Below are 13,035 nucleotides of genomic sequence, written 5' to 3' on the forward strand. Positions count from 1 at the left end.
ATTGTTAACTTGTTTATTATAAACTACAACAAATTGTCCTAATCAAATCGATAAGATTAGTTAAATGCTAGAAATCGTGACTACACATCCTTCCTTATTTTGCTGAATTGTTTAGCCCTAATTATACCAGCACTCCCGCTTTAAAAAGCTAAAACAATCAAACACTTCTAGTGGATATTTGTTATTAATTACATTTATATTCCAGCTACCTCTGCCTGTGTTATCCACGTTGCTAAAAAATGGACTCTAGAACATTTGCTATACGATTCAAATTTGGACGTGGCGAGTTGATTGGTCACATTCTTAATGAGTGAATTTATTAAAGTCTGTCATATGCTCTTATTTGCATAAGTTATCTGTAAACTAAATGCACCTGAATCTGTGTGTCAGAATACCTATATTGGTTGATGTTTGCATAATTTTCTCCAAACTTTTAGTTTGCTTGTGTAACCTCAGCAAGGGCATGGCAACAAGTTTAGTCCACAGTCTCATTTGACTGTTGGCGATTACACGTGGAGATACCAGATTCGACCGAAAGGAAAATACATTAATTCATTACATATAGTCCAGCTTTATTCACCCATTTCTCCCCAGCTCTCTTACAAACAAAGGTTACAAACTCTCTATCTTAAAGGCCCAGGGATTATTTCCTTGAAAATCACGATGTAGTAAACAGCTCCAGCCAAGCTCCGGTAAAAACGGGTTTTCTCGAACATACAGGTCAATTATGTCGTGCCAAAGTGAATGTATGTGACTATGAATATCACAGCGGTGATTATATATAGTGTCACAAGGTCTGTATTAAAATATATTCACTGTGGTCATCAGTTAAGGATAAGACCCCTATATGACAGCGAGGTAGGAGATAGGTAGATTTTCATTATTTACATACTGGACATTAATGTTGCAATCATTTCAACTTCCTTTGACCTTTGACAAAATTGGTCCCAGATTCTAAAAGTTGTGGTGACGCACATGGCTGTTGGAACATTTCCTGAAGACTAACCAGCGCTGGGTTTCTGCGAGCGAATGGTCTCAACGTGTATTATCGTTCCAATTCTGCTAACCTGGTGGTGACTACACTCCGTTCTTCGTACAACGAGCGCTGACTTCCATCACGGGCATAACTGCAAGTCGTACGGACATAAATGTGAGTCGCATGCACCTCACACCCACACTTTCCATTAGTCTGGGGCACTAGCTGTCAAGTGTTTAATTATTAATTTAATTTTTGTGAAACGTATTTTGTATGTTTTATGACTATTCTATTCTACGTGCACGAACCAAATAATTTAGGCAACAATGGACACGGGGAATGCCGTATTTAGTTTGAAAGTTGTGTAGCTACATCAATAAGTCTATTTATTTTTAATCTATCATTTATTCTATCATAAGTTACTCGTTCGTGTTTGTCAGCTCTGGGGCATTATTCCATCACATGCGCTGGTGCGCATAACCCCGAGCGAGCTGTATATATTTATTTCCCTTGTTTAAGGAGCGAACCGTATATATTTATTTCCTTACCTTGTATAGGGAGCGGTTAATGTTATTTGTAATGCATTGGTTTTCCGTGATTAATTAAATTCCTTTACTTGTAACTGATTAGTTCTCTTCTCTAGTATGCTGTGTTTGTATGTTCGTATTCCCAAACATATTGCTGAACTGGTCACAACCACTCTATACATTTAGAGGTATAAATAATTCATTTGGTACGGGTAAAAGAACCCCGCAACACGAGTGATATTTGGAACCAGACATTTGGGCATTTGTATAATTTATCAAAATATTTGAATCAACCTCGTGGCATATAGTATTTATGATAATACATAGTGTAAGAGTTGAGTTTTGTCGGATAAACGTCAAAAACACGATCCAGAAAAGGCGTTCTGCTACTAAGCTTGAATAATTAACACGCGACGTTGGTCCGCTGAAACAGGTTGCGTCATTGAATCTCCAAAAACATTTACACAGTTCCTAATGAATTTCTAATCATCGCATAGCGGATTCAACGAAAACAATGAAAATCGTGTTCGCCAATTTAATTAGTTGCCACAGAGAGTACGAGCCCTAGACGTGTTTTAATTAAATGCATATTGTGGTTAGTATTTTTTACTGTTACTGTTGATAAAGAGAGTATTCCGGAAATAGCGCAGCTTATAACGGTACATTGAACAAGAATGAGGTTCGGACTAGACTATCTCTACTGAGATATTCGGATGACGGACCAACAATGTTAAATGACTGACTTCTTCGTAGATTTTTTTACAGTTGTTTACAAAAATGGCAAATTAATGCCGTAACTGCGTGCCCACGCGCTGGCGCATAGCTAAATAGTGACAATTTCTGTTTTCTCTAAAATTATTTTCCTGTCTAACCGGCCTCCTGTCTAACCGAAATATACACTGGTTGGCATAAAGCAATATACATTTTGCGTTACATGTGGCTGTGGTCAGTCATCAGGTTTTCGCACGCAGTGATGCATCGTATCAAATTTATTATCTTTACTATTGCTACGTACAGTAGCAGCATTGATGCGGGTGAAAATGTGAACGCCGTGCAGTGAATATTTTGTTTATTGGTGACCGTAGCGAGCTGGACAGCGTCCTAAGCATACGCCCATCGTGGTCATCGCCGTGGCATCGTAGTTCAACGATACGAGGGTGGCAAGTGGATATGATACGACAATTATGCATTTCAGACAAACGCTATTGTTAAAATAAAGAAATTGACAATGTCACATTACTTTGTAACTAGTTCCACATTGCTTGTCACTACGGAATGCCCATGTAGCCCAGGTCAGCGCTCAATGGAAGTCAGTCTGACTGGCCCGTTATAAAGTTTGATGCCTTGAGTTGGTCACTGGTAGCATAGTGGTTGTCGCTCCAGACTTATGATCGGTAGACCCAAGTTCAAATCCTACCTTAGGCTGAACATCAAAGGGTCAACCCCTACCCTGGGTGAGTGTGCCACAGACTAAATGGGAAGGCCAATTCCACTGGCCGAGATTCATTCACTAACGAATGCGACTTTGGGGGAACCTTGTTAAGGTCCGCAGGTGCTTGTGTTCGACCGAGCCTGTTTGACGCCAGGATAGCGCATTAAAATTGCCATTTGACAGAGAGATAGCCACACAGCCCTGTCATGTAGTCCCAAACATGAATATGACTTCTGTGGCAAAATGCACTATATGTCAGCAATAGCACTTGCAATTTGCACATACAAAAAAAGTCAGGAGAGACAACGGTGACATTCAATGTCCAGAACTGTCGCCTGGCACAAAAAAAAGAGTTGGTTTTTTGGAGACAACGAGTTCATGAAATCTATTTAAAACTAACCACCTTCATCACATGTATAGCGTGGCGTGGAATGTATACCGCATTAAAATACTGACCTAGATTTAAAAAAATGAGAAACAGATGATACAATTGCTCATATGGTAAGCCAAGTTTAACCATTCAGCTGCATATGCCTTTTTTGCCGACAATGATTCAACGGGTACTACTATATTCAATAGATCTATATCTGGGAACATGGTAATCGGTTATAATCTGAAGTGCTGTACAAACATAGAACCATTCAATGTTCAGAGATTTACCGAAATAGCTATATTCTGCTTATTCTGGTTTACTGTTTGAATTTCAAATTATTTGTTATCTTTTTATTTATTCTGTTATTCTATAGAGTTGATTTTGATTACATCAAGTATTATACAAGTAAGTTAACTAAAATATTATTGAATGTTTATTCGTTTTTGGTCAACTATGTCATACGTACTTTCAGTCAATAATTATTCACACAATGAAATGTTGCATTTAGTTTCTTTCATTGACGCATCGAGTTGAATTTGCGAAACATAACTATTTCACAGTGTAGGCTATTGACGTTAGCCACTGAAACATACAACACACATTTTTCATTTTATTGGCTCTTTATTGTCGGGTCACTGCTGTTTATATATACTGATCACTGATTGGTTATACATGCTTGGATTTAAAGCAGCCATATGTGTTCACAAACGTTGTCAACCAGCAGTGTTTTATCATTAATGAGACGCCGTTTATTCCTAGTATCCATTTCCCCAGCACATCGTATACAGGTAATTAGCACTAATTACTTATTATTTCACTAATTATTTCACAATTACAATTATTTATTGGTTCTGTCATTCATTATTGTGTCATAATTTTATTCCCGCCAACATACGATGAGATCATATGAATATTTTAGAGGGTATACGTGATTAACATCGGCGATGATGTGTGTTATTGAGAAAAGCCCTTGTACTTCAGAGCGCGCACTCATTATTGCCATAGATATACACTGATATATCTGGTTTGCTAAGTTATTAAATTTTCAAACTATCGATTGTTACATATATATTTCTGATTCTGAAATATCCACAATAGGAATACTTAATTGTTACTTATTTAAAGGAAACTAGCAATTTTCCTAAAATGAACCAATACTGAAAAAATTGTAGAATAGTATTGGTATATCTATTTTACTTTTTGGTCTGCGTGGCATGCTATCAATCTTACTCATTTTGTATTGATCGAATTTAATTTAAACTGTTAAGTACGACGAAAATAGAACCACCTATAAATAACTATATTTTATTTATTCATTGAAAGAGAAAATAATATTGTTGAACAATCACTAAACAATAAATTCTTTTTTTTTAAATGGGGAATAAATATTTTGAAACACTATAAATTGTTAATTCTTTCCTTTTTTTATTATCACAAATAACGTTTTGACCTTGACTATGTCCATGTCTACCACTGTCCAGGTCCCTATCTCTGTTTCTGTCCTAGTGTGTGTGTGTGTGTAGGTGTGTGTATAATCATCAATTAGTAATTACTGTGATGACATCACTGGCATGCGATTTGCTGTTTTAAATATTTTTTCAATATCAATAATTATAGTATAACTTTATACAAATAAGAAAAAACGATTAGATCAGAAAGAAATAATGTCTGTCCAGTGCTGCGTCATTCAATTTACTAACTTGAGCATCGTGCATGTTTAATATTGAAAATACTAAAATCAACATATTCATCGTGTAAAATGTTCGAGAATTTTTTCTAATAAATATGTTGTATAAAGTCGGTAATAAGCATTATGGCATGCATACTGTAAAAGTAGACTGCATACAAAGTGTCCTGTACATAAACAATTTATTAATCATCCAAGAAAAAAATGGATGAAAAAAAATGTACGATGTTTTTTGAATTGCGTGTTACATGGTTGTGGTATAAATACATATTGAGTACTACTTGTGCTTGTTTTTATAATGTTCAAGCAAATCACCGTAGGTGATCATACTTGGCTAGTATGATGAGGTATGATTGTATGTACACAATTATTTATTCTGTATTAAGCCCAAGTAGATTTACCTAAAATATCTTTCAGTGCCAGAGATCATTTTGCAATAAAATGCATATACTTGTACAGCAATGTTGCTCTTTATGACTTTTGTATGTTTTATGGCTATTGTATGTTGATGTACACGCATTTGAATGTGATACTCCCTAGAGCCTAGTACCTACTTCCTGCTTTTTCTGTTGGTCTAAAATTGCAAATATGCGTGATTCTATTTCTGTCTTTGAATGGGCCAAGTTAGTAAGAAGATAGTGGAAGTTTAAACCCTTGTGTCATTAACGATCAAAGATTACAAATTATAAACGGCAAATAAGTTGTTGATAATGAGACTAGATTACGTAAAGCTATGTAATAAGGGGTGGTAGAAATAAAACGGCAACTAAATTGTTGATAATGAGACTAGATTACGCAAAGCTATGTAATAAGGGGTGGTAGAAATAAAACGGCAAATAAATTGTTGATAATGAGACTAGATTACGTAAAGCTATGTAATAAGGGGTGGTAGAAATAAAACGGCAAATAAATTGTTGATAATGAGACTAGATTACGTAAAGCTATGTAATAAGGGGTGGTAGAAATAAAACGGCAAATAAGTTGTTGATAATGAGACTAGATTACGTAAAGCTATGTAATAAGGGGTGGTAGAAATAAAACGGCAAATAAATTGTTGATAATGAGACTAGATTACGTAAAGCTATGTAATAAGGGATGGTAGAAATAAAACGGCAAATAAATTGTTGATAATGAGACTAGATTACGTAAAGCTATGTAATAAGGGGTGGTAGAAATAAAACGGCAAATAAATTGTTGATAATGAGACGAGATTACGTAAAGCTATGTAATAAGGGGTGGTAGAAATAAAACGGCAAATAAATTGTTGATAATGAGACTAGATTACGTAATGCTATGTAATAAGGGGTGGTAGAAATAAAACGGCAAATTAATTGTTGATAATGAGACTAGATTACGTAAAGCTATGAATAAGGGGTGGTAGAAATAAAACGGCAAATATGTTGTTTCATGTGATTTTACTTTCTGTTAGTTATTTAGGCTAATTTTGGCAAATGTTAAGGTTCTAAATCTTCCAAAATTACGTCTGTCATAAATTTGCAAGCACATAGATAATATATTCAAATATATCAACATTGCTTTTTTAGGAAAAATAACATTCAGCAAAATGTTGAAGTGGGGAATTTTATCATCAGCCAATATCACTAAAAGATTTATACCTAGACTGTTAAAATCGCCGAGAAGTCAAGTCACCGCAATAGCAAGTCGAAGCATCGAGAAGGCTGAAAGCGTGGCCAAAGAGTTGGGCATACCAAAAGCATATGGTAGTTATGAAGAATTGTTGACTGATAGTGAAATAAATGTTGTGTATGTTCCCCTGCCACATGCATTACATGCTGAGTGGGCAGTTAGAGCGGCAGAGAGTGGAAAACACTGTATGGTGGAGAAACCTATAGCAACAAAGGTATTGTGTAAATGAAAATAACATCCTGGAATAAAATTACATATTTGTTTTTAAATAAAAGATTTCTAGCGGCATGTTTTGGCCTGTTCAAAATGACACAATATTAATAACTGGTTTTATTCTATTAAATATAATTTTTTCATAGATATCTGATGTTCAGAGAATGCAGAGAGTTGCCATGGAAAACAAGGTTTTGATTGTTGAAGGTTTTGTACATTTATGTCATCCACAGTTTAAAGCTATTCAAGAGACAATAAAATCAGGTATTTTATTCATTTATGTTTATTCATTCGTTTTTTAGGTTTTAGATATTTTAATGTTATTGACTCAGATCATTTGTAACATATTACGTCATCACAGGTAAAATTCCTCAGTAGTTTTATTCAGAGGATTCTTTGTGATTTTTTTGGTAATCACTATGCAAGTCAATTGCAATCTACTGTAATCGTATGTTTATTGTAACCATTAACCATTAGGGGTTATTGGTGATGTTCAGTTTATGACTGGTTCATATGTCGGAGGAGTTTCTAAAAGAACAGATGGGTCGTTGTGGCTACTGGGTTGTTACCCTGTCAGTATGATGATAGGCCTCCTGAACGAAAAACCACGCAGAGTAACAGCCATGGAGTGCAAAACGGAAAGGTTGGTGTTGTTAAAATAAGAAACAAACATATATAGATATAATAATTGTAATGTTTAAGAAATAATTCATAGCTATCAACATGGTTTTAATTTGTGTCAACCATACTATCGAACCAAAAAATGTCAGATCGACATTGCTTGGTGAACACGTCTCCAATGACTAGATGTAAACTTGACAAGCTGAACTTCAAACAACACAAACCAAACATAAATATAACAATAATAATGCTTGAACAAGTACTATTCTGTGTAACGCCCACCAATTTATACATATCTATTCACTTTAAAAACATGTATCTTTCAGGGGTGTGGATGGTTCATTGTACGGAATTCTGCAGTTCAACAATGGTATCCATGGATGTATTACATCTAGTATTACGTCGTCGAGTGATAACCATTTTGAAATTAATGGTAGCAAGGGCAGAATACGAATTCATACAAATTCGGCTTATCACCCTGATGCTTACGGCGTTGACAACTTTTTTGATCTTTGCATTGAAGGCCAGCCAATGAAAACTATCACTGTGCCAAAAAGTGATGCATTCCTGGCAGAAATTGCAGCATTTGAATCTTCGATATTAGACGGGAAACCAACACCCGTTCCATTGGAGCACAGTCATCAAGTTGTTTCTACTATATTGGCATTATATGCATCAGCCAAACGACAAGGAATTGTGATTACTTTGTGAAAAAATGTTCATATCAGTAGATTAATTCCTTAAATATAAGTCTTTTCATTATATGCTTAGTATGTACCATGCATTTTCACTTTTTTTATTTCACTTATTCCTTTTTGTGGTGAGTGATTTTATCTTATTGGTAATTATCTGATGGCAAACGTCCGAAGATCTGAACATCCTCCACATAAGATCGTTTTCAACTTTTGAATACTTCAATAACTATTCAAAGAAGACATGCATTAAAATACAGACAGTGGACATTTTTTATCAGATAGGCACTGATTTCAGAATGTAATGGCACAAGTTCGCAATAATGTAGACAACAATGTAAATGGTAAACAACGATAACATAGAAACACTAATATTGTAAACATCAAATGCACTGAGCTGTTTTTTTATGTTTTATTTTTAACTTTTTTATTCGGGTAATCCATAACGTGTGTCATCGACATGGTAATCCTTGACATCGTAGTAATCGACATTGTAATCATTATCATCAATACGTAATCATTGACTTCATCATCATCGATATCCTAATCATCGACATCATAATCCTCGGTGTTATAACATCGTAGTCATTCACATCATTATCGACATCGTTATCATTGACATTATCATTAACATCATAATCATCAACATTGGAATAATCGACATAATTATCATCGATATTGAAATCATTGTTATCATTATCATTGACATCGTAATCATTGATATAATTATCATTGACAGCTGTCACGGGGTAGGCTAGCATCCGACCACAAAGTGATAAGAGGCACGCCTTCACCTCGTGTTGTGGGTTCTTTGATACCCTACTGATTGAAATATCGAAAATAAGCCAGCTGATGCCTGGATTGTCCCCTGTACAACTTATTATACCAGTCCCACTCCCACACAATGAAATGCTCAGTAATATCGTAAAGGATGGTTTAATTGTACAACCGGTTATGATACACAGAATTCGCTGATATGAATCAACGTAACAAAGATATAAGTCGCTGTACAATAGGAAAAATTAACACGCATGTCAGGGCAGGATAAAGCAGTGGCGTCCCGTGAATAACCAGTTTACTCAACCCGAAACCGGGTTGATTCACAATAGGCAATGCACCTTTTACGTATGGAACGACGCCGCTACTTAACTGCGCCGACGGGCGCGTGAAACGTTGAAGCAGGAAACGGGCTGTCACAAAATACAATTAAACTAATACTGTTACAATTTCAAATAAGAATACAATAATTTAACCACTAAATTAGCCAAATAGTTACCAAAATACATTCAAAACACAGCCAATGGTCCCTAGCCTAATGTGCGTGTAATGAGCGTGATAATTACCGGCTTCTGTCGGGTTATAGTAGAAACGTTGCTACATGTAGATTCAGTTCGATACTCAGGCCTGGTTTCTCGTAGGATACCTTGTAGGATTCGTGTCGAACACAAAAGTTCCATGGAACAGCACGTAGAAAAGGAGTCCAGTCTTCCACTGTATCTACACAACGTCCGTCGACTAGGCGAGTAGCTTGCACACCACGTGGGGATGAACTAACTCTCCCCGTTCACTCACAACACAAGGCTGGCTCTGGTTGCTGTCGCTGCCTCAGTTCTTAATGTTCTCTCCCGCGGCTGCGTCTACCTTGACCTTTTATAACGTCCCCCACCTGGAATCATTGTTATGGCAACTGAACAATAGCCGGCACATGTATGGCACGCGTCTCTTTATGAATGTTTTTTGGGGTGTGTAAGTGTTTCAAAGTCTACTAGCTCGGCTGTGAAATAATCCTACCTCTGGCTGTATTAAAATATACCTTTTGGCCAAACCCTAAATTTAACCCGACAGGTATACCATCACGAACCTTGTGACAATAGCGTAATTATCAACATTATAACCGTCAGCCTGGCCACTTTGGAATTGAGAGCTGTTGTGGAGGTCATTAATATGCAATGAAATTATAACTAAGCCAATGTGGGATGTTCTCGGGTCATGTAAACCAATATAGGAAGGGCTTAGATTCTCTAAGCCAATGTGACAAGCGTTGACGCTCTCTAAGCTAATGTGACAAGGGTTGATGTCCTCTAAGCCATTATGTCAAGGGTTGATGTCCCTAAGCCAATTGACAAAACTGAAGGGTTGATTTCCCCTAAGCATATGTGACAAGGGTTGATGTCCCCTAAGCCAATATAACAGCGCTTGATGTCCTTGTTAGCACCTCTATGTTTTTGTCATATTATGTCTAACCCTGCAAATAGAAGTGTGCATGGAATCATGGGAAGACACTGTGTCCATTGCCATGTGATAACTGTCATGAAGGTGATTGACAGGTCTTACTTGTTCACAACTCTGGAAGGACAATTGGAATCAACCAGTTGTGTTTGTGATTTACATAACAAGGGGTGTTTACAACTCTGGAAGAACAATTGGAATCTACCAGGTGTGCGTGTGATTTAAATAACAAAGAATGTGTACGATCAACTGACTTGCCTATGCGAGATATCTGCTAGCAAGATCACATTCTGATTGACTCACGTGGAAACCCAGGTGGTGTACCTGAATCTGGGCCATTTATGTCTATGAATAGGCTAGACTGGGGACAGTTGTGGTCCATCATTTCAGCTGAGTACCCTAGGTGTTGCTGCTGCGATACTGTGAGACAAGTGATACTTGTTTCAATCATCGTTCTGTGAGATTTGTATGAACTGCTCTGTGATCTCCTGCTATCAGCAGTGTCCTGCGGAATAATAGCATTTCTCTGCATGCAAGACATTGACATCTTTGACATTGTGTAGCAGAAGCCATTGACTGTCATCAATTTTCACATTCATCACCAATGCACACTTCCCTAGGCAATCCCATATTTTAGTGAATTTAGTCATTGTATTCTGTGCTTTGTTTCTTGTAATTATTTTGAGATGTATTAAAGCCAAAAGTTTTCTTGTCTACCCCATTCTAACATTGAATGAGCCCAGTGAGTTCTGTGGGTGCCTCTCTCAATAGCAATAAGCAGACCTTGTGGGGGTCACTGTTTTTCTATATGCTTATCACTCAATGTTTATAAATGCTTAGATTTAAGGCATCCATGTCTGTTCACATACGTTGTCAACCAGTTAACCTAAATTAGCTATGTGCTTCAAGTCAACATTATTAAGACGTTGTTTCTATTGTCAATTTCCTTGGCAAATCTGATAAAGGTAAATTAGCTGTTGATATTTATTTGTTAATTGTGTAATTTACTAATGTGTCATCGTTTTATTGCAGCAAAACCGATGAGACAATATTGATATTCAGAAGTTATTTGTGAGAAAATACAGATGATAACTTGTTATTTTAGGAAAAGCAGTATTGGATTTCGTTCAATCACGTAGTAATAGAAAAGTGTTCATACTTCAAATCGCGCATTCATTATTTTTGTGGGATTACTGTCGCCGAATTTCGTAAAATTGGATTTGCCAATATACTAAATTTTAGTTCATCGAATTTCAAATATATTTTTAGAATTTTTGTAACATCTAGAATATCCAAAATAGGGACCTTTTGACTTGTTACCTATTTGTATTCGTCACGTTGCGGACGTTGAACAAAATTAAAATTCACAATTTTCGTCAAATGCAAAAACTGGACGATTTTCAGGGACAACCAAGTGACTGAATGTAATGACCCGAAACTCTACAAGCATTTATTTGATAGACAATACATAGATGTACATTGGACCGGAAGTTGAATGAGAATTATTATTCGCTTCGTCGCGTAGCGTACGTTGAACAAAGCTAAAATTCACAATTTTCGTCAAATGCAAAAAATGGCCTATTTTCAGGGACAACCAAGTAACTGAACGTCATGACCCGAAACTCTACAAGCATTTATTTGATACACAATACATAGATGTATATTTGACCGGAAGTTGAATTAGAATTATTGTTTACTTCGTCATATAGCGTACGTTGAACAAAGCTAAAATTCACAAGTTTCGTCAAATGCAAAAAATGACCTACTTTCATGGACAACCACGTGAACAAACGTCATGATCCGAAACTCTACAAGCATTCATTTGATGGAGAATACATAGATGTACATTTGACCGGAAGTTGAATTAGAACTACTGTTCACTTCGTCACGTTGCGTACGTTGAATAAAGCTAAAATTCACAAGTTTCGTCAAATGCAAAAAATGACCTACTTTCATGGACAACCACGTGAACGAACGTCATGACCCGAAACTCTGCAAGCATTCATTTGATAGAGAATACATAGATGTGCATTTGACCGGAAGTTGAATTAGAATTATTGTTCACTTTGTCACGTTGCGTACGTTGAACAAAGCTAAAATTTACAATTTTTGTCAAATGCAAAAAATGGACTATTTTCAGGGACAACTAAGTGACCGAACGTCACGACCCGAAACTCTGCAAGCATTCATTTGATAGGCAATACATAGATTCACCTTTGATAATAAGTTGAATTAGAAATTTTACTTCATCATGTAGCTACTTTGAACAATTTTCGCCAAACACAAAAAGTGGCCTAATTTAAGGGACAGTCACGTGACAACCAAATAAGGTACCAAATGTTGCAACAATGCATTTGATAGATATTCTGATGATCCATATATGGTACAAGTTTCAAGTCAACAAACATACCAGAGCGGCACTTATAGCGTTACAAAGTTGGGCTCAAAATTATTTTTTTTTGAAGCTTGAAACATCGAAAGATTGGAAATTTCACAACAGTTTTTAAAAATCCAAAATGTTGGTCTAATCAGATCTTGTTTTGTTTTTATGATAGGTTTAAAGGTGTTATCGAGACAGTGCCGTAAAATATGCTAATTTCCGTGTTTTTGAGATGCAAAAATTGGGGAAAATGACAAG

General features: G+C 36.2%; 1 protein-coding gene across 1 annotated transcript; it reads left to right on the top strand.

The window, feature by feature from the left end:
- The first annotated feature begins 3,994 nt into the window (after positions 1 to 3,994).
- LOC146735472 (uncharacterized) lies at positions 3,995 to 8,556 on the top strand. Its single transcript, XM_085506101.1, has 5 exons — positions 3,995 to 4,096; positions 6,540 to 6,856; positions 7,002 to 7,119; positions 7,333 to 7,498; positions 7,803 to 8,556. Exons 2-5 carry the CDS (start codon positions 6,560 to 6,562, stop codon positions 8,185 to 8,187), a joined length of 966 nt encoding a protein of 321 aa, XP_085362227.1. The 5' UTR covers positions 3,995 to 4,096; positions 6,540 to 6,559; the 3' UTR covers positions 8,188 to 8,556.
- The last annotated feature ends 4,479 nt before the right edge of the window (positions 8,557 to 13,035 follow it).

The sequence above is a fragment of the Saccoglossus kowalevskii genome, chromosome 12 (assembly GCF_978046115.1).
Source record: "Saccoglossus kowalevskii chromosome 12, keSacKowa6.1, whole genome shotgun sequence".
NCBI classification, from domain to species: domain Eukaryota; kingdom Metazoa; phylum Hemichordata; class Enteropneusta; family Harrimaniidae; genus Saccoglossus; species Saccoglossus kowalevskii.

Excerpts from the sequence above, each read along its gene's own strand:
- LOC146735472 (XM_085506101.1), top strand. The coding sequence starts at position 6,560 with ATGTTGAAGTGGGGAATTTTATCATCAGCCAATATCACTAAAAGATTT. Across the intron at positions 6,857-7,001 it reads AGAAACCTATAGCAACAAAG|ATATCTGATGTTCAGAGAAT; the intron begins GTATTGTGTAAA and ends ATTTTTTCATAG. Across the intron at positions 7,120-7,332 it reads TCAAGAGACAATAAAATCAG|GGGTTATTGGTGATGTTCAG; the intron begins GTATTTTATTCA and ends ATTAACCATTAG.